Source organism: Xiphophorus hellerii, chromosome 5, assembly GCF_003331165.1.
Source record: "Xiphophorus hellerii strain 12219 chromosome 5, Xiphophorus_hellerii-4.1, whole genome shotgun sequence".
NCBI classification, from domain to species: Eukaryota; Metazoa; Chordata; class Actinopteri; order Cyprinodontiformes; family Poeciliidae; genus Xiphophorus; species Xiphophorus hellerii.
The window spans coordinates 24930177-24947474 of record NC_045676.1 but is presented as its reverse complement, the minus strand read 5'-3'; the positions used below and the strand labels follow the sequence as shown (position 1 = coordinate 24947474).

Genomic DNA, 17298 nt, shown 5'->3' with positions numbered 1-17298 from the left:
CTACAACTCACCACCACAGTGTCTTTGATTTGTTTGTTTTTGTTTAATTTGGTGTTTTTTGATTAGTTGTGACATTTGTGTTACTATTGTTTTGAAATCAAATAGTGAGTCAACAATAAAGAGGTACCTCAAATATTTTAAAATGTGGTTCTACAAGGAGTTAATATGTTGTCTGCTGTACAAATAACATTTAAAAATTTGCATTTTTTAATTTAAGTTTAAGTTTTCCAGGAGGCTAAAGTTAGTTAGAGTTGAATTTATATTCTACCATCTTAAACTAACTACACTCCCAAAGTATTATGAGCTTTTAATCTTTCATAACAAACATATTTTCAACGTCTCTTTTAAATTTTATGCCAAGTGGCAATTCTTTAGCTTTACTGGCATGTATCTTCTGACTGGATGTAATATTGATGCCTTGGACTGACCCGGCCAGATTCTTGATTTGAATCTGATAGATAATCTGTGGAGGAAGATAAAGATTAGGGTGATGGTAAGGAGACCTTCCTACCTCAACACCTACAGCTCATTTCCAAAGACAAATATCCAAAATCCAGAAACAGGCAAAAAGATGGCCAGCAATTATAAGAGGAGGTTTGATTGTTGTGATGACTTTGTAAGATTTTTTTTTGTGAACTATTGAAAAGATAAAATGTAAAAAAGATACAATTTTTTTTTCCTTAAACTGACACTTTTTTTTTAACATTGTTTTATCTTTTGAAAGATTTCTGTAAAGCTGGTAATATGATTCAGTTTGTCTTTAACATCCTTCATCTGAAGTTTATTTAGGGTATGAAATTCATAAACAAAGTATCTACAGGGTCTACGATATCTACAATGAAATAAATGAAATATGATGATGTTACATTGGCATTTTCATTTTGTTTTTATGATCATCGACAGTTTCCATTTTTATCTAGAGTTGTGAAGAGGGGATGAAGTCTTGGTTTATTTTATTCCAAGCAAACATTGGTGCTTTGTTGAAGTCTTTTCTGCTGCAAATGTTGGACTTCTTGTTGCTTCCTGGTCATTGCTTTCTTTTCACTTTGTGTTTTTAAGGTATAACTCTGTTACAACAACAAAAGAAAACAAACAAATAAATGGAAAAACTGTGTTGAAAGCCTACAGTTTTATGCAGCTCAATCCATAACCTGCTATTTAACATTTCATCCTTAAAATGATCAGATTGATTTTAAATGTTGTACAAATTGTTTCAGGTAATTTTTTTGCCACCTAAGTTCACTTATGGCATAAAAAAAGATGAGAATCTATAATCTGATATTTTAGCATTCATGTCTCATGTATTAAATTATCTATAGTTTACTTATTTAGTTCCTCAGTGCACAACAAGACGACCTCAGTTTATAAAATATACTGAAGTGAAGTCTTCAAACTGAAGATAGTCTGTGTTTTTTATAATCCTCTGTAAACTTAATGAGTTAGATTTATGAATTATTTAAATGTATTCATCCATTGCTTTCCCCTTTTACTCTGAAGGCAACTTCATCAGGAGACGATGAGAACAAGTTGACGGTGAGTTGGTCTGAAGTGTTTTAAAGAAAAACTATTTATTCATATCAAAGTTACATATTGGTAGGTGTTTTTTTTTTTGTTCTATAAATAATATAAAGGTATGTACATTAATGATATCCTGCGTCTTGTGGATTCATTTTGATCTCACAGGCCAAACCCCGGCTGCAGAGGGAAGGCAGCTGTGCATCTCTGCACAACTCCCTGATGAGGAACAGCATCTTCCAGCTCATGATACACACACTCGACCCCCTCAGTAATGAAGGTGCGACTCGGAGAGAAGATGCAAACTTTTTGCCTAACTCGGAGCATGCTGCTCCTGTCCTGTGTCCAGACGTTCACGGATCTGTGGTTTCTTGCAGGACGGTTTAAAGAGAAGGCTTCCATCCTCCACAAAATGGCCAAACAGAAGTGTAAAGAAGAAGCAGCCACGGCCAACGGTGTTGGTGAGGAACGGCAACAAAATCATACACCAGCTAATTCATTACTTTGTCCAGACTTAAGTTGCTAGCAAAAATGATTCAAGATGCCGTAGCGGTCTCTCTTTTCTCTGCATTTTGAACAAACTCTCACTATTTGTCATGTTTTGCTTTGTTTTCGCCCTGAAAGTTGACAAAAAGCTCACAAACAGCTCAAAGGTCGCCGTTGAGGTCACGCCGCCCATGAACGGAGTCGCAGGAGGAGATCAGGTACGACTTTCTGTCCACAACCTTCAACGTTCACGACATTCTTGACTCAAAAATAAACGAAACCCCTGCAAAAAAAATCAACATATTCCTGCTAATAAACTACATCTTAAAACAGTTTGCGGTTGCAGGTTCGACGGTACTGAAATGCTGTTGTTCGGCGATATGAATGTGTCGAATATTTAACTTCTCTTCAGGAGGGTGAGGAAGAGGAAGATGAGGACCAGCCTCTGAGCCTGGCCTGGCCTGACACCCCGAGGAAACGGATCACCTACCTGCTCATCCTGCCCATCGTCTTCCCCCTTTGGCTCACACTGCCCGATGTCAGGAGAGAGGTGAGGGAATCAAGGTTTTGGTTGTGGTGGGGTTTTTTTTTTACACGACGTGCAATTATAACATGCTGTACGGAAATGATCCTCAACGCAAATTAAGCTTGCTGGCAAAATTCTTATTTGTTCAGGTATTTGCGATAAATAAATTACAGGAGAACAATTAACAAAAGTAAAACGTTATATCCAGACTCCACATTTACGAATCAGGTGTGGTTTCAGTGGCTCCTTCTGCCGGGTGTCAGATGGAGTATCGTATCTGACTGGACCGGGTCAGGAGAATTGTCCAAAAACACCAGAGAAGAAAAGATAGTTGCACAAAACAAGGAAGAAGAAAAAAAACACAATTAAAACCAAAAATCCTAAATATATCTAAAGATACAGCTAGAAACTATCGTAATCCATTTTTTGTGCTTTTGGCTGTAAATGTTGTTTATTTCCACTTTATTTATTGTTTTTGGTTGTTGTGTTTTGTTTGGGGATATTTGAAATATCTTCCAGTTCCAGTGCTAGGTATTCCTTGCAAAACTGAAGTTTATTGGTCTTTGAGAAGGTAAACTCGCATTATTAAACTGTTATCAATACATTACTTGAAAATGGTCTCAAAAGAACATCACTGTTTATCTCAACAGTGAATGTTATGGTGACAGGCCTCGTGCTAACTTGTGCTTCTGCAATAAATGACAGTTTTCTTAAGGATTATGCAAGCGTCTTGTCATTATGCCAATAAAAGTGAACTTTGTTGTAACCGGAAACACGTAACAGTGGAATATTGTAATTTCCAATTTCCAGCGTTGTGATACCAAGCTCTGATTTTGAACAGTTTAAGTCTTCGAAGTGACAACTGTGACGTTTTGAACAACGTGGCTCCATAATAAAAAAAAAAGATTAGCAATAATGATGTTCAGGTGGTTTGACCAAATGTTTACTGTTGTAGCGATTTAAATTCATCCATTCATCTATTCATAAAATAAGCACATGATAGTTATGGTACATGTATGTCAACATTTGCATCATTTGTATTCGGTTATTGGTTAAAGAATGCTTCGTTTTAGCTTTTATTTTTCTTAACTCTATAAATTATCATCAATCATTCAAAGTGTCTCAAGTGAGGCTGTTACCTTGTCTGAAGCTTAAAAATTTGATGAAGAGTGTTAGTTGATGTTTTTTTTTTTCCAGACGTCTGAAAGGTTCTTTCCAGTCACGTTCATCGGCTCCATCTGTTGGATCGCGTTCTTCTCCTACCTGATGGTGTGGTGGGCTCACCAGGTACCTGACAAACATCCACATCAGACTTCATTAACCTCACATTAGTTCCCTACTCTGACTTCTTACTACCTGGATAAGTGCAACTATCAGGACGGTGACAACTAATCCTAATCAATAACCCCTCTAGATCAGACAGAACTGAATATTGGGTCTGCTGAAAGTATTTACTATAGAAAATGTTGCAAAGGTTTGGCATTTATGATATTAGAAGTACAGTACTTACGTATTGTATCGGTTTGTTACACTTGCATGAAGCTGAGGAGTCTGAATGAAGGAAAACATTCTGCAAAAATGTCTCGGTTATTGAGCGGATGCAGGTGGTTTATTGGTTTAAAATGTTAAAACAGCTTCGAAACCAGAAATAAAGATGTTCATAAAATTAATTCTCTCTTTTCAGGAACTGTCAGTCATCTGAGGATCTGTTTGTTTTTATTGAGAGTTTGTTTAAATCATCTGGTGGGAGCCAAAAATATCAATATAGATACCAAGTCGGTATCAGTATCGGACTGATACTGCCATGTTGCGATACTTGATGCTTAAGTTTCAGATTAACTCTTGAAATTGGATTTTATTTCAGGTTTATAGTTTCTCAACTTTACCTCAAAAAGATTTTGTTTTGATTTGCTCTCAAGTTACAAATGTTTGCCATTTGTTTTTGATTTCTCTTGTCAATGTTTGCCATATCAATATGATGTTAAGGTACTTAGCAGACAAATTCTGTCTTCAGCAATAATTGATTTTTGAGCAAATAACTCAAAGGAAAAACAAATAAATGGAAGTTTGACAATATGTCAAACTTAAATAAAAAGTATTGGTATTGATATTGGTGATCTGGACCCTGTATTTACTTGTTATCTGATCAATAACAAAATCACATCTACTGGTTGAGTCCTCTAAGCTTTTTAAAATACCACCAGTATAATTATACCATTACCAAAACAAAGAAAAGCTGTCTAAGACAGAAACCTTGAGGAACACCTTTGAAGTAATTAAACTCAAATCGTTGCTTTAGGTTGGAGAGACTTTCTGGATCACAGAGGAAATCATGGGTTTGACCATTCTAGCAGCGGGAACATCCATCCCCGACCTGATCACCAGTGTGATTGTGGCACGAAAAGGCCTGGGCGACATGGCCGTGTCCAGCTCCGTGGGCTCCAACATCTTCGACATCACCGTCGGGTAAAGTCCCCCCTCTTTATGTTAACCAATAACATCTCGAGAAGACACCTGTGAAAACCTGACCACCTCTCTTCTTCTTCTTCTTCTTCTTCTCTCCTCCGCCAGCCTGCCGTTCCCGTGGCTCATCTACAACATCATCAACGACTTCAAGCCCGTGGAGGTGAGCAGCAACGGCCTGTTCTGTGCCATCGTCCTCCTCTTCCTCATGCTCCTCTTCGTCATCATTTCCATCGCGGCTTGCAAGTGGAAAATGAGCAAGTTTCTGGGCTTCCTCATGTTCCTGCTCTACTTTGTCTTCCTGGTCGTCAGCGTCATGTTGGAGGACAAAGTCATCATGTGCCCAGTCACCATCTAAAGAAATAATGATTGCAAAAAAGAACATAAAGTTGGAATTTGCTCTTTAACAGTGCAATAACAAACTGCCTGTTTTATGTCTCACACTGTACTGTACTGTACACACACACACATGAATAAATACACACACTTACAAGATGTTGATGCAGATCAAGCAGGAGTTGAAGGCCCGTTGCTTAGGCCGCCCAATCAGGAGACTCTCTTTGCGCCATGTGACTAGATGTCACAGTGAGGACTGTCTGAGAAATGTTGAAACAAAAAAAAGAACTAGGGAGGAAATGGAAACTGGAAGACGGGAGGAACTTTTCTTTTTGAACAAAGGACAAAGACTGAACGTCTCAGTGGGGAGATTCAGAATATAAACTTGACGTGGACACACAAAGAGACATGTTGTTGTTGTTGTTGTTGTTGAGAAGCTTTGGCTTCCAGATCAAGGGAGCCGTCGTGGGAAGAACGGAACAAAAGAAAAGCCAAGGTAAACTTTTAATTTTGATAGCAGCTTGTAGGCTTCGAGATGTTAACAATATGCAACGCTTCAGATTTTACTTTGCAATATGATAGAAAGAAGGATATTGTCAATGATTTGACAGGATTTTCAGACAGCTCTACATGTCCATCTCAGTCATAAAATGTAAAACGTTTAATCATAACTGGGTTCTCACGTGTGCTAAAAAGTATGAACGTAATTTTCTATTCTGGCTGCCTTTATGTGCACTGCTTTAGAAAGGGGAACATGTTGATTTGCTGATTTTACTGTTTGGAAAGCACTTGGTGGCAAGGATGTCTGGTTTTTTTTATGTGCTGACTGCCCAGGGCGGCATTACCTTAGGGGGCAGCTTGACCGCAAAACTGATTGCACACTGCTGGAGGGTAAAGACACTGGAGTTGGTATTGGGAGTCATAGTTCTCTAATTTGAGCTAAATTAAAGGGACCTTTCATTCTTTTTGTTTTTTCTTAAGTAATTTGGACATCTCTTGTTCAACATATAAAACATTTATCAAACCTGAGCTATGAAACATGTCATCTATTTGTAAAGAAAAAAAACCAACCAAAATTATGTTTTGTTTTTTGGCTTAAGACTGAAATAAGCATGAAAACTTTGGTACTTGGACTGGAATGTTTTACTGTGGCTCCAGTCAAATTCTTTAAATTACAGTTTTAATCTCTAAACAAATGGGTGCAGAACGAGGGGCAAAAACTGTCACCGAGTGACGGACAAAAAGATTAGCCCCCTGTTGTGTCGTTCTTGTTTAACTTTTTAATACCTTTCTTCAGATTAGGGATTAATTAAAAAAAAAAAGAAGATGTTTCTTACCAGCAGGTAACGCTGATTTTCACAGCTGATTTTCTGACGTACAACAGATTGCACGTACTGTAATTTCACTCAATTTTCTGTAAGACCACGACTCTTATTGCCATCTAAAAGAGGAAGTAGTGTTCTCGTGTGCACTTCGAGTCGGGAACGTCTCCACAGTCGGTCGGCTTAAAGTCTGGAATCTGGGTTCATGTGTGCATGTAGAAAATCTCAGTCTTTTTCATCCTTTTTTTCTTTTCTTTTACAATGTATGCAGACGTTTAAAAGCTTTTAAAAATATTATTATCAGCAACTACTGCAAATACGTTAACCATGTAATGACGTTCCATAAATGGAAACATTGTTGATGTTCTACAATAAAATAATCCCTTTCTGTACTTGCATTACCTCTCATTTATTGAGATTCGTGGATGTGTTTAGCGGATTCGTGAGGTTTTCTGAAGTGCCAACAAAAGCATGAGAAACTGAACATGGCATCACGATAACAACACAAAACCACTTGATTCAGAGAATTGTTAAGCAGCGTTTCCACGCTTTGAGAAGCAAGAGAAGTTGTTTCCTGCTGTTTCTGATAGAAATTATTACCAAATCTCCACAAGGCCTGTCACAATAACTAATGTTTCTGGATGATTAATCTTCCCAGAAGTTATCGCAATGAACGATAATATTGTTGTTTTGACACAATTTGCTTGTAATATACTGATAATAATCCAAGAACACATTCTCAAAGAATTGAATTGACTTTAAATTCTAATGAACATTTCACACTGGAGCTGGAAGACATTTTAAATATCCGAAATAAATCAACAGAACAACAGAAACTACTAATGCAGTCTCAGGAAACAAAATTATCCTTCAAAAAGATAAATCGTGAAATTGGAAATTATTGAGTTTGTTTTAACTTATCATGTGATTAATTGATATATTGATTATTGTGACAGGCCTCCTCTCCACTAACTTTTTTTTTTTTGGATAAGTAATAGGCCAAAAAAACCCCCAAAAAACAATTTGAGTCTAGGAAATTCTGGTCAGTGACCAAATAAGATTGTTTCTAAAAGCAGATATTTACTTTTTTTGGTTTATTTTTTGCAGCATCTCAAACTGATTTATTTTAGCCACGTTAAAATGTTCTTTATGTTTTTAAGAGACCGTGCTCAGAAACTTTTTCAGTAACGTACGTCTTGGGTTTTCATTTCTCCGTGCTGGAACAAGGGAAGGACTTTTGGTATGCGCTTGCATTTGTCTTGCTTTGTCATTATTGAATATTTCACTATTAACACCAGAATTGTATTTTTCTTTTAAGGTATAAACAATAACACATTTTATATTTATATTTTACCCAAACATTATTTATATTTTCTCACACTTTGAAAAAGAAGCATTTTTTTGCTTCTTTTTCAAAGTGGTCAATATTAGTAAGGTTGTGTTTAATATGTAAACTGAGGTACATGAGTTTAATTTAATAAATGTAGTTGTACCTATGACATCAGGTTCTCATCTAGCTTGCATGTGCAATATAATTTGTGTTTTTTCCCTGCTTTTATTATATTTGGTTTAGATTTTGGAAACTACACATTGAACAAGTGCATTAAAAATATCCCCAAAATCTGCAGTTTTAGCACATTAATGGACTAAGGGATCATTTGTTTGAAACTTTAGGATCTTAATTATGTACTACTTGAATCCTGCTGTAAAAATGTATGTATTATTTACATCTGTAAAAGATGTCATAAATAAAAAATAATAAAAACCTGAGACAACAATTATTTATTTTTGTTTATTGTGTGAAATTGTCTAAAATTCACAGCTGGAACCAGTGAAACCGTTAAGACTGTATTGGTAGCATAATTATTACGACAGATAATACAGGAGCACAAATTAAGCTTCCTCATGTCTCCAGTCAGATCTGCAGAGTCATCTATCAGTTTTGTGCAGAGCTTTACTTTGACACAAGCTCCTTACAGAGTTATATGTGGCTTGCCGCCATAATCAGCGCGATGGGACAGATTAACTGGACCTCTGAGGACGGCCAGAGCGCTCACCTGTGCACCTTTTTGCCCACATGCCTGTTCAGTGACATCTAAGGACATGTGCCGTCCTTGTCTTCCCATGGACACAGAGTCTGTGCTACTGTGCGAGTTATTTGGATGTCAGACTTTATATTGGGCTTTTATGGAAAACAAGCAGTGAGATCAGGTCAGAAGAGGTCAGAGGTTTGCCTTCCAAGAATAAAACGACCCCTAAGAGCAACAATGCAGTGGTTTCAGTTAAATCACATTAACGTGTTAGACCAGCCGGGTGAAAGTTTGGACCTAAAGCCAAACGAGAAACAAGGCAAGACATTGATGTTTATAGAGACTTTGTCGTGACTGAGACTCAGATTGGCAAAAGTTTTAGTTGTACATAGCTGGTAGAGACGTCCCCTACCTCAACATATTTTACTCAAGTATGAGTAAAAGAGCATTACACAAAAAGGACAGATAAATCAATCAGGTTTTTTTGTATAGCACATTTCAGCAACAAGGCACCGCAGTGAAGTTAGTTTCAAGTTGGATATTCGATATTCGAGCTCCGCGGAGTAAGCGGCGTTTAGCTCAAGGTTGATCCGATTTATGAACGCTACTGTCGGCCAGCGGTTCTCCACCGCTCCCGGCCGCAGCGCCCGAAGGTTCACTTAGGGACTATCAACAAATTACCGAACCAAACATTCCTGTCAAAGAAATGTTAATAAATGCCTTGAATTGTAACCAACTAACTAATTGTCAGTGCTAATTCATGCTTTTACATGAGCCAAAATAGCATCTATAAAATTTTAAAGTCATATACAATATTTTCAATAATTTTAATATTAAATAATATAATGTTTTCTTCAATAGCTTCCAGGTCATTTGACCTATTGACTCAAAATCACTTTGAACTTGTTCTACCAGTCTGTATAGATGAGGCACAGTCATTTGTTTTCCATTTTAAATCATTTTCAATTTTTAAAGACTTTATTTCATCAAAATTGAGAGTTTTTCTTCAATAGCTTCCAGGTCATGTGACCTATTGACTCAAAATCACTTTGGAATAATTATACTAGTCCCTATAGATGAGGCACAGACATTTATTTATGTTTTATGTTTCTATTTTATAATTTTTAGGAATCTTTTCCTTAAAGTTTAAGATTGTTGCTCAATAGCTTTCAGATAACGTCATAAAATTACTTATCAATTTGAAATGATTCCAGTACACTTTATACATCACACATAGCATCAATGCCACACAAACATATTACATTTTCATTTTCCACAGATATTTTCAAAACGTATTTCGAACAATAATGAACACAGTTTCTAGTTTTCAGATTAACTACACAATACACATTTCCAACTGCCTGTTTTTTTCTTTTGAAATTCTGTGCTCTTCATATTTATGCACAGGGCATGGTACCATCGGTCACAGTTGTCACACTGGATCTGTTCACAAATACAAGAAAATATACATGTTTAGCAGTATTGAACTTACTCATCTCCTGTCACACAGTTTGGTGTTTAATTGCTTGTCATTTATTATATAAAACATTTCATGGCTCCCAAGAGTCATTTCCTGTGTCTAATTCTGAATTTTACATTGACAACTCTTGATTTCTCACCCAGTCTGTCATTCCAGGGCCAGACCCCGGGGCTTTGTATGCAGCGCACATCGCACACCAACAGTGGTCATCAAATACTGTAATCAAGAAGAATATACAGCATATTCAAACAAGATAGATTGATAGATCGATATATATATATATAACAAAATAGCTAATTATTTCAGAAAATTAATTTAAAATTATTAATACTTGGAGATTATATAAAATACATTTGTAAACTAAAGTAAATTTTCTAAATTATCAATGTTGCATATCGTTTAGATATCTTTGTCTGTTTGGATTGGCACTGTTGGTGGTTTATATTTTGTGAAATGGAATTTGCATTTTGTAATTTTTTTTTTTTTTATTGACCTCACGGGCTGCAGGAGCTAATGAGGGCAGACTCTATATAAGTTGAAAGAGTCATTGAAACAGTGAATTAATTGAACTGTCAAGATGTGCTTGTCACAAAGAAATCAAAACTTAGTGTTCCCCAGCGAAAGCAGCGAGGTCTGTTTAGTTTTGTTATCTTTATTGGTTAAGTTCATGTTTTGTATTACAATGTTTGTATATGTTTTAGTTTTCACATTTATTGAGGTTATTGTGGTGACTTTGATGATGGTGGTTGATCTTAATCAAATAAAATAAAAAACCTTAAATTCACCAGTCAAGACTGGTTCAGTAATGTAAGAGCTGGGGAGATTCTGCAATATATATGTGTGTATGTTTATGTATTGTAAGTCGAAATGCACATGGTATACCTGATGCATCAAGGATTTGAAGAGTGAGAGTTCTTCTTTCACTTTTCATTGCCTTTTTTGTTGTGTCAAAATCTACATCTGGCATCAGAGGGAAGGCTTCCATCAGTGCTTTTGCCATCTAAAGAAAAAAAAAGTTTTTAAAGACTTTTTTTATGGCATTATAATGCATCAGACTTAAAACATTCATGTGGACATATATAGTGTACCCACATATACTAAAACAGGTATGTTTGTTAGTACAGATACCTGTAGTGAAACATCTAAATGTTTCAACATTTAGAAGATGATGAAAGAACTGTAATTACAAATACTGTGTGGCATGTTGCACTGACCCCAGTTATGGGCTACTGTTGGGGGAGTCTGTATTTCTCCAAGTGAATACACACTCTTTCCACAATTCCGAAAGCCCATTTTAACTAACCAGAGAGACTGTATTTGATGATAGACAACTTTTCTCTATAATAATTACACAGTATCCACACTTGTATAACAAAAAACATGAACTCATTAATTTACTTTGACTACAATAACTCCACAGCTGCTTCCGTCTTGTTGAATAGGGTGGCGCATTGTCCCCCCTTTCCATTGGATCCCAACCCAGTCTGTTTTTCCATGGCATGTCCTTCTCATTTTGAAGTATTCTCTGGATAACAAACAAAATGATTTGTGTAAGAGCAATTGTATTCTGTAATTCCACTCATAAGACAACTCACGCTTTCCTCTTATCAGTTTCTGTTAACAACAACAATGTTAAGTTTATTGAAATTAATATTTACATAAACATTTAAATTAATAGAAATATTTTTTACATAATATATTTTGAAAAAATGTTATGGATAATATATTTCAATAATATATTCAGAAATCTGAATGTCACATACATTCAGATTTTTAACTCAATCTCTATGTGGTCACTTTGCAAATTTATTAATTTTTAATACATTTTAAAAATTTATTAGAGCTTTATTTACTGTATTCTTTTAGCTGCCTTTTGGGAGTCCACAAGCTCAGATGATACTTGTGCAGGATCTATTAGGAATACAGTTCTGGCTTCTGCATTGATGTACTAAAACAGATCAACAAAGTAAAGGGGCATAACAAAGAAAAATTTCATTAAAACTAATGTGAATATGTCATGCTCTATCCAAACCATAAAATGAAAAAATATTGATTATAGACAAAAAATCACAAACCAGCAACTTCCAGTGATTGTTGTTCACAAGGACAAATGACAGAACTGCTTCATAGTTGTCAAAGTTTACCTGAAATGGCATTAAAAATGTTCAAAAATTAAATGTTAACATAAAGACAAACTTTAAGCACATGTCTCGCAATTAATCTTTTCCCACATGTCAGTATTTACTTTTACTGACAATTTTGCTTTTCAATGAGAAGGTGTTTTAAAATTTATAATTAATTTAGATCGCAAACAAATGTCTGTGCCTCATCTAAAGAGACTATTAGAATTATTTCAAAGTGATTTTGACTCAATAGGTCACATGACCTGGAAGCTATTGAATAAAAACCCTCAATTTTGAAGAAAAAAATTCCTAAAAAATGGAAAATGGCTAAAAATGGAAAACAAATGTCTGTGCCTCATCTAAAGAGACTATTAGAATTATTTCAAAGTGATTTTGAGTCAATAGGTCACATGACCTGGAAGCTATTGAAGAAAAACCCTCAATTTTGATGAAATAAATTAATTAAAAATTGAAAATGATTTAAAATGGAAAACAAATGACTGTGCCTCATCTAAAGAGACTATTAGAATTATTCCAAAGTGATTTTGAGTCAATAGGTCACATGACCTGGAAGCTATTGAAAAAAAACCCTCAATTTTGAAGAAAAAAATTCCTAAAAAATGGAAAATGATTTAAAATGGAAAACAAATGACTGTGCCTCAATTAAAGGGAATTATTCCAAAGTGATTTTGAGTCAATAGGTCACATGACCTGGAAGCTATTGAAGAAAAACACTCAATTTTGATGAAATAAATTAATTAAAAATTGAAAATGATTTAAAATGGAAAACAAATGACTGTGCCTCATCTATAGAGACTGGTAGAACAATTTCAAAGTGATTTTGACTCAATAGGTCACATGACCTGGAAGCTATTGAAGAAAAACAGTCAATTTTGAAGAAAAAAATTCCTAAAAAATGGAAAATGGCTAAAAATGGAAAACAAATGACTGTGCCTCATCTAAAGAGACTATTAGAATTATTTCAAAGTGATTTTGAGTCAATAGGTCAAATGACCTGGAAGCTATTGAAGAAAAACCCTCAATTTTGAAGAAAAAAATTCCTAAAAAATGGAAAATGATTTAAAATGGAAAACAAATGTCTGTGCCTCAATTAAAGGGACTATTAGAATTATTTCAAAGTGATTTTGAGTCAATAGGTCACATGACCTGCAAGCTATTGAAGAAAACATTATATTTCTTTGACAGGAATGTTAGGTTCAGTAATTTGTTGATAGTCCCTAAGTGAACCTTCGGGCGCTGCGGCCGGGAGCGGTGGAGAACCGCTGGCCGAGAGTAGCGTTCCGAAATCGGATCAACTTTCAGCTAAACGTCGGTTACTCCGCGGAGCTCGGGCCGGGAGCGGTGGAGAACCGCTGGCCGACAGTAGCGTTCATAAATCGGATCAACCTTGAGCTAAACGCCGCTTACTCCGCGGAGCTCGAATATCGAATATCCAACTTGAAACTAACTTCACTGCGGTCAACAACCGACTTAAAAGTGACATAATATTAGACACAAATTTGAATTTAAAAATCAAAAATTGTATACAAATAACACAGCTACAATTACAAACAAACCCTAAACTCAAACTAATACAGTAATTGTTTAAAAAAAAAGAAAAAAAACTGCAGCGCTAAATAGAACATCAGGCTAAGCACGTAGAAAACAGCGACAAACAAACAAGAACTTTCACTTTAATTTAAACTGCACCCATTTCTATATCTCCTGCAATTTTTTGTAAAAATGTTTTTTCATCATTCAGGAAAGTTACTCAGTGAGTAGAGTATCCAGAAATTTTACTCAAATAAGAGTTGCAAATAAAAATATTACTCAAGTTCAGTAAAACTACTCGTATAAAGATATTCCCCCCCCCTAAAAAAAACTTATTCAAGTCAATGTAGTTGAGTAAATGCAGCTATTTACTTACATACATTGGTTAATGTCGTGAGTAACGCCATTAAAAGAAATGTTTCGTTTCCCCTCCTTTTGGCTCTTCTCACTCCAATTCGACAGGTGGCAGCATTGCGCCAATTACTAAAACGACGAGGAAAAAACAACGGAAGCCTTCAGCTGTCAGTTTCATAACAACAGTCCGATGCAGCGCCGAAACAAAGCCGAGCCCTCTCTATGAGACCATTATGGACCGGTCCGAGTCAGAGGGAGCTGATGCTGCCGCTCCCCCGCCAGACCAGAGCCCCAAACCGGAGCTTTCTGCCGCCATGCGGGCTAAGATAGAGAGAAACCGTCAGCGGGCGTTGATGCTCCGCCAAGCTCGGCTTGCGAGCCGCCCGCTGTCCGCCGTGGAGGGGGCGACCTCGGCCAAAGTTTCCAAGACGATCGACTCTGGTGCAGGTTTCTTTATCGAGGAGGAGGAGGGCGGCGAGGAAGAGCGGAAAGCTAAGAAGGTGGTGCATCAGCCAGGTGTGTTTTAGTGGAGACTGTGACTGTATAGTGTGTGTTCAAGCGCGTTTCCCTGACAACGCGATCTCTTGCGGGTCTGTCCTCAGCTCCGGTGATTGAACCAGACTATCTGCTGTGTGATGACTGTCAGAAACCCTTCATGGACTCTTTCCTCAGCAACAGCTTCGACTTGTCTGTGTGCGACAAATGCAGGTATTCAACCTAATGATCTCTGCAGCTCCTACAAAGTTACCATGAACCTCTGGGCTGCTTCTTTGATTAATGCTCAGTTCAGCTGAATGACCACATCTGTGTAGGTTTGCAGTTGTGCCTTACTCTACATTTCCAGGTGATGTATTGGACAAGGAGTAAGCTTAGTTTGGGATATTATTTTATAATCAATCTGCTTTTAAACTTCTCAACATCTTCCTGCTGCGTTCCTCGATCTTCGTGATGCTATATTTTTCATTAATGTTCTCAAACATCTGGATTTATGATTAAATTAAATTGATATCTGATCTGTAAAGATTTTAGCGCACATCCTTTAAAAAAATCTGTAGTCTTGTGTCTGAAATGAAAGTCTTAAAATGTCTTAAATTAAGTTTTATAAAGTAAGTTAGCCTTCAATACATGATAGGTCTTATATTTTGTCTTGACTGGACTACTTGTGTATATTGTATGTATTATTTTTTTTCAAGGAAATTTTCTGTCAGGCAAATGTTTGAGTTGCTCTCATACATCTTCATTGCGTTATGACTCGAGACTGTTGAGGCTACTGCTAACTCAATGCTAACATACCCCTGCTAGCTAGCTTTTTTTTTTTTCCCTTTCTTTTTTGCATCTTCCATTGGTAAATACAAATTTATGGCCAGTTGGCTGGACAAAGTTGTGGAAATACAAGTCTTAAATTTAATTCATAATGGTTTTAAAAAGTCTTACATTTGGTGCATGCAGAAACCGTGTATTTAATCGATACCTACTGACTGAACTTGCATTATGCTGATAGCCAAGTGCCTCAAAATCTCTCCAACTGCTCTGAAGAGTTGATGGTTTCAAAATGACTGAAAGTCTTTCTTCTCTTCAGAGACAACGAGGAGAAGCACAAGCTGATCTCCAGAACTGAGGCCAAGCAGCGCTACCTGCTGAAGGACGTCGACCTCGACAAGAGAGAGCCCCCTCTTCGGTTCATACTGAAGAAAAACCCTCATAACCCACGCTGGGGAGACATGAAGCTTTACCTTCTGCTGCAGGTGAGATGCATGTATTGTATTGCTCTTCCTGTCATTATGCTTTGTCTACAAGCAACCAAACTTTCTTGAAATCTTCTGAGGCTGTTTTGATCAGCAATTCCAACTCTAGTCATCACACCAGTATATTTAAGACATTTAGCTAATTTAACACCACTCCCAGACATTTTGCAAATTTGAAGCTTCTACTTTCATGCCCAAGAGTCTAAAACTACAGTATATAATTATGAGAAAACTGAAAGCCACACAGCTGTAAAAATGCCCTCCCGTGGATTCAATGTTTAGGAGCCAAAAACAGTCAACTGTGGATGTTTTGACATGAAAGATGTGTTGGAATGTAGAGATAAATGTCTGAAATAATTGTGTACCTCAGGTAGAAAAAAGATGTATGGAGGTTTGGGGCTCAGAGGAGGCGCTGGAAGAGGCCAGAGAAACGAGGGAGGAGAACAAAGAGGTCCAAAAACAAAAGCGCTTTAACAAGAAAGTCAGAGGTTGGTTTCCTGTTTGACGCACAAGTCCTTCGCCGGCAGAGCCGACTCTTGATGTTAAATGTGTTTGTGTGTCAGAGCTGCGCAGGGCGGTGAGGAGCAGCACGTGGACCAAAAACACCAGCGCCCACCAGCACGAGTACGGACCAGAGGAGGTGGTGGACCCAGAGGAGGACCTCTACAAGAAAACCTGCACCACCTGCGGACATGAACTCACCTACGAGAAGATGTAAACACATCTACATTTGCACAGAGAAAATGTTGCAAACTCAAATGGACCAAGATAAATGGGGCTTCTTCAGGGAACAGTGAAGCTTCTTTCAATGAGATCTTAAGTGGAAATATGACAAGTCTGTATAAGCTGGATATGTACATCAATTGGAAGAAGTTTTTGAAACAGAGGTGCAAAGGTAGAAATATTGCATGTGCATCAGAAAATTCAGTATTTTTAAGCCTTGAGACATTTAGAAGCTTCCAGCGTGGGTTTGCTGGTAGTTTTAGAAAATGTCGCTGACCTCTGAAGTGCCTTGAAAATGCATTCATAACCCTAAAATTTTAACCAAACTGTCAGGCAGAGAACCTGGCATGCAGTAAACTGCTGTGGGTTGGGAATCAAACATGCTTCAGCTCCTTACAGCAGGCGCAACAAATGCAGGCTGCAGCCCTCAACCACCGAGCCAAGTGGTGCTTCAGAAACCACATTAAATGTTAAATCATGCATCATTTTACATCCTCTTAATGCACTGTGAAAAATCTGGTTGTATATTTTAAGATTCATTTGCAATTCCTTGTGACATCCACATACATTGGACAATGTCCAAGTTTGTTGGAAAGAAAACCTTGTAATCATTTTTTGCAATAAAATAGTTTATAAAAAGTGAA

At 36.8% G+C, this 17298-nt stretch overlaps 3 protein-coding genes and 1 long non-coding RNA gene across 5 annotated transcripts in view; 2 read left to right on the top strand and 2 right to left on the bottom strand.

Annotated features, from left to right (window-relative positions):
* The window catches only part of slc24a2 (solute carrier family 24 member 2), a 17320-nt gene extending 11972 nt beyond the window's left edge, over positions 1 to 5348 (top strand). Inside the window, exons 3-10 of the mRNA XM_032563935.1 lie at positions 1498 to 1533; positions 1684 to 1795; positions 1893 to 1976; positions 2140 to 2219; positions 2414 to 2551; positions 3725 to 3814; positions 4827 to 4993; positions 5099 to 5348. Coding sequence (XP_032419826.1) covers positions 1498 to 1533; positions 1684 to 1795; positions 1893 to 1976; positions 2140 to 2219; positions 2414 to 2551; positions 3725 to 3814; positions 4827 to 4993; positions 5099 to 5348 — 957 coding nt within the window. The remainder of the gene's footprint in view (positions 1 to 1497; positions 1534 to 1683; positions 1796 to 1892; positions 1977 to 2139; positions 2220 to 2413; positions 2552 to 3724; positions 3815 to 4826; positions 4994 to 5098) is intronic.
* Positions 5187 to 14293, bottom strand: LOC116720588 (uncharacterized). Of its 2 annotated transcripts, none has more exons than XR_004339419.1 (3): positions 14213 to 14293; positions 5482 to 5586; positions 5187 to 5344 (listed from the first exon to the last, which is right to left on the bottom strand). It is a non-coding gene; the product is annotated as an uncharacterized LOC116720588 (long non-coding RNA). The 2 variants fall into 2 exon arrangements; XR_004339418.1 differs by having other exon boundaries at positions 14209 to 14292.
* On the top strand, positions 5682 to 17298 carry xpa (xeroderma pigmentosum, complementation group A). The gene is made up of 6 exons (XM_032563937.1): positions 5682 to 5822; positions 14295 to 14702; positions 14789 to 14894; positions 15766 to 15931; positions 16302 to 16419; positions 16495 to 17298. The coding sequence occupies exons 1-6, from the start codon at positions 5735 to 5737 to the stop codon at positions 16647 to 16649; spliced, it is 1041 nt and encodes a 346-aa protein (XP_032419828.1). The 5' UTR covers positions 5682 to 5734; the 3' UTR covers positions 16650 to 17298.
* LOC116720587 (uncharacterized) lies at positions 9790 to 12503 on the bottom strand. The gene is made up of 6 exons (XM_032563938.1): positions 12234 to 12503; positions 12012 to 12106; positions 11557 to 11683; positions 11041 to 11158; positions 10298 to 10374; positions 9790 to 10121 (listed from the first exon to the last, which is right to left on the bottom strand). The coding sequence occupies exons 1-6, from the start codon at positions 12312 to 12314 to the stop codon at positions 10011 to 10013; spliced, it is 609 nt and encodes a 202-aa protein (XP_032419829.1). The 5' UTR covers positions 12315 to 12503; the 3' UTR covers positions 9790 to 10010.

Excerpts from the sequence above, each read along its gene's own strand:
- xpa (XM_032563937.1), top strand. The coding sequence starts at position 5,735 with ATGTTGTTGTTGTTGTTGTTGTTGAGAAGCTTTGGCTTCCAGATCAAG. Across the intron at positions 14,703-14,788 it reads GAAGGTGGTGCATCAGCCAG|CTCCGGTGATTGAACCAGAC; the intron begins GTGTGTTTTAGT and ends GTCTGTCCTCAG. Across the intron at positions 15,932-16,301 it reads AGCTTTACCTTCTGCTGCAG|GTAGAAAAAAGATGTATGGA; the intron begins GTGAGATGCATG and ends TGTGTACCTCAG.
- LOC116720587 (XM_032563938.1), bottom strand. The coding sequence starts at position 12,314 with ATGCCATTTCAGGTAAACTTTGACAACTATGAAGCAGTTCTGTCATTT. Across the intron at positions 11,159-11,556 it reads GTGGAGTTATTGTAGTCAAA|ATGGCAAAAGCACTGATGGA; the intron begins GTAAATTAATGA and ends TTTTTTCTTTAG. Across the intron at positions 10,122-10,297 it reads GCCCTGGAATGACAGACTGG|ATCCAGTGTGACAACTGTGA; the intron begins GTGAGAAATCAA and ends ATTTGTGAACAG.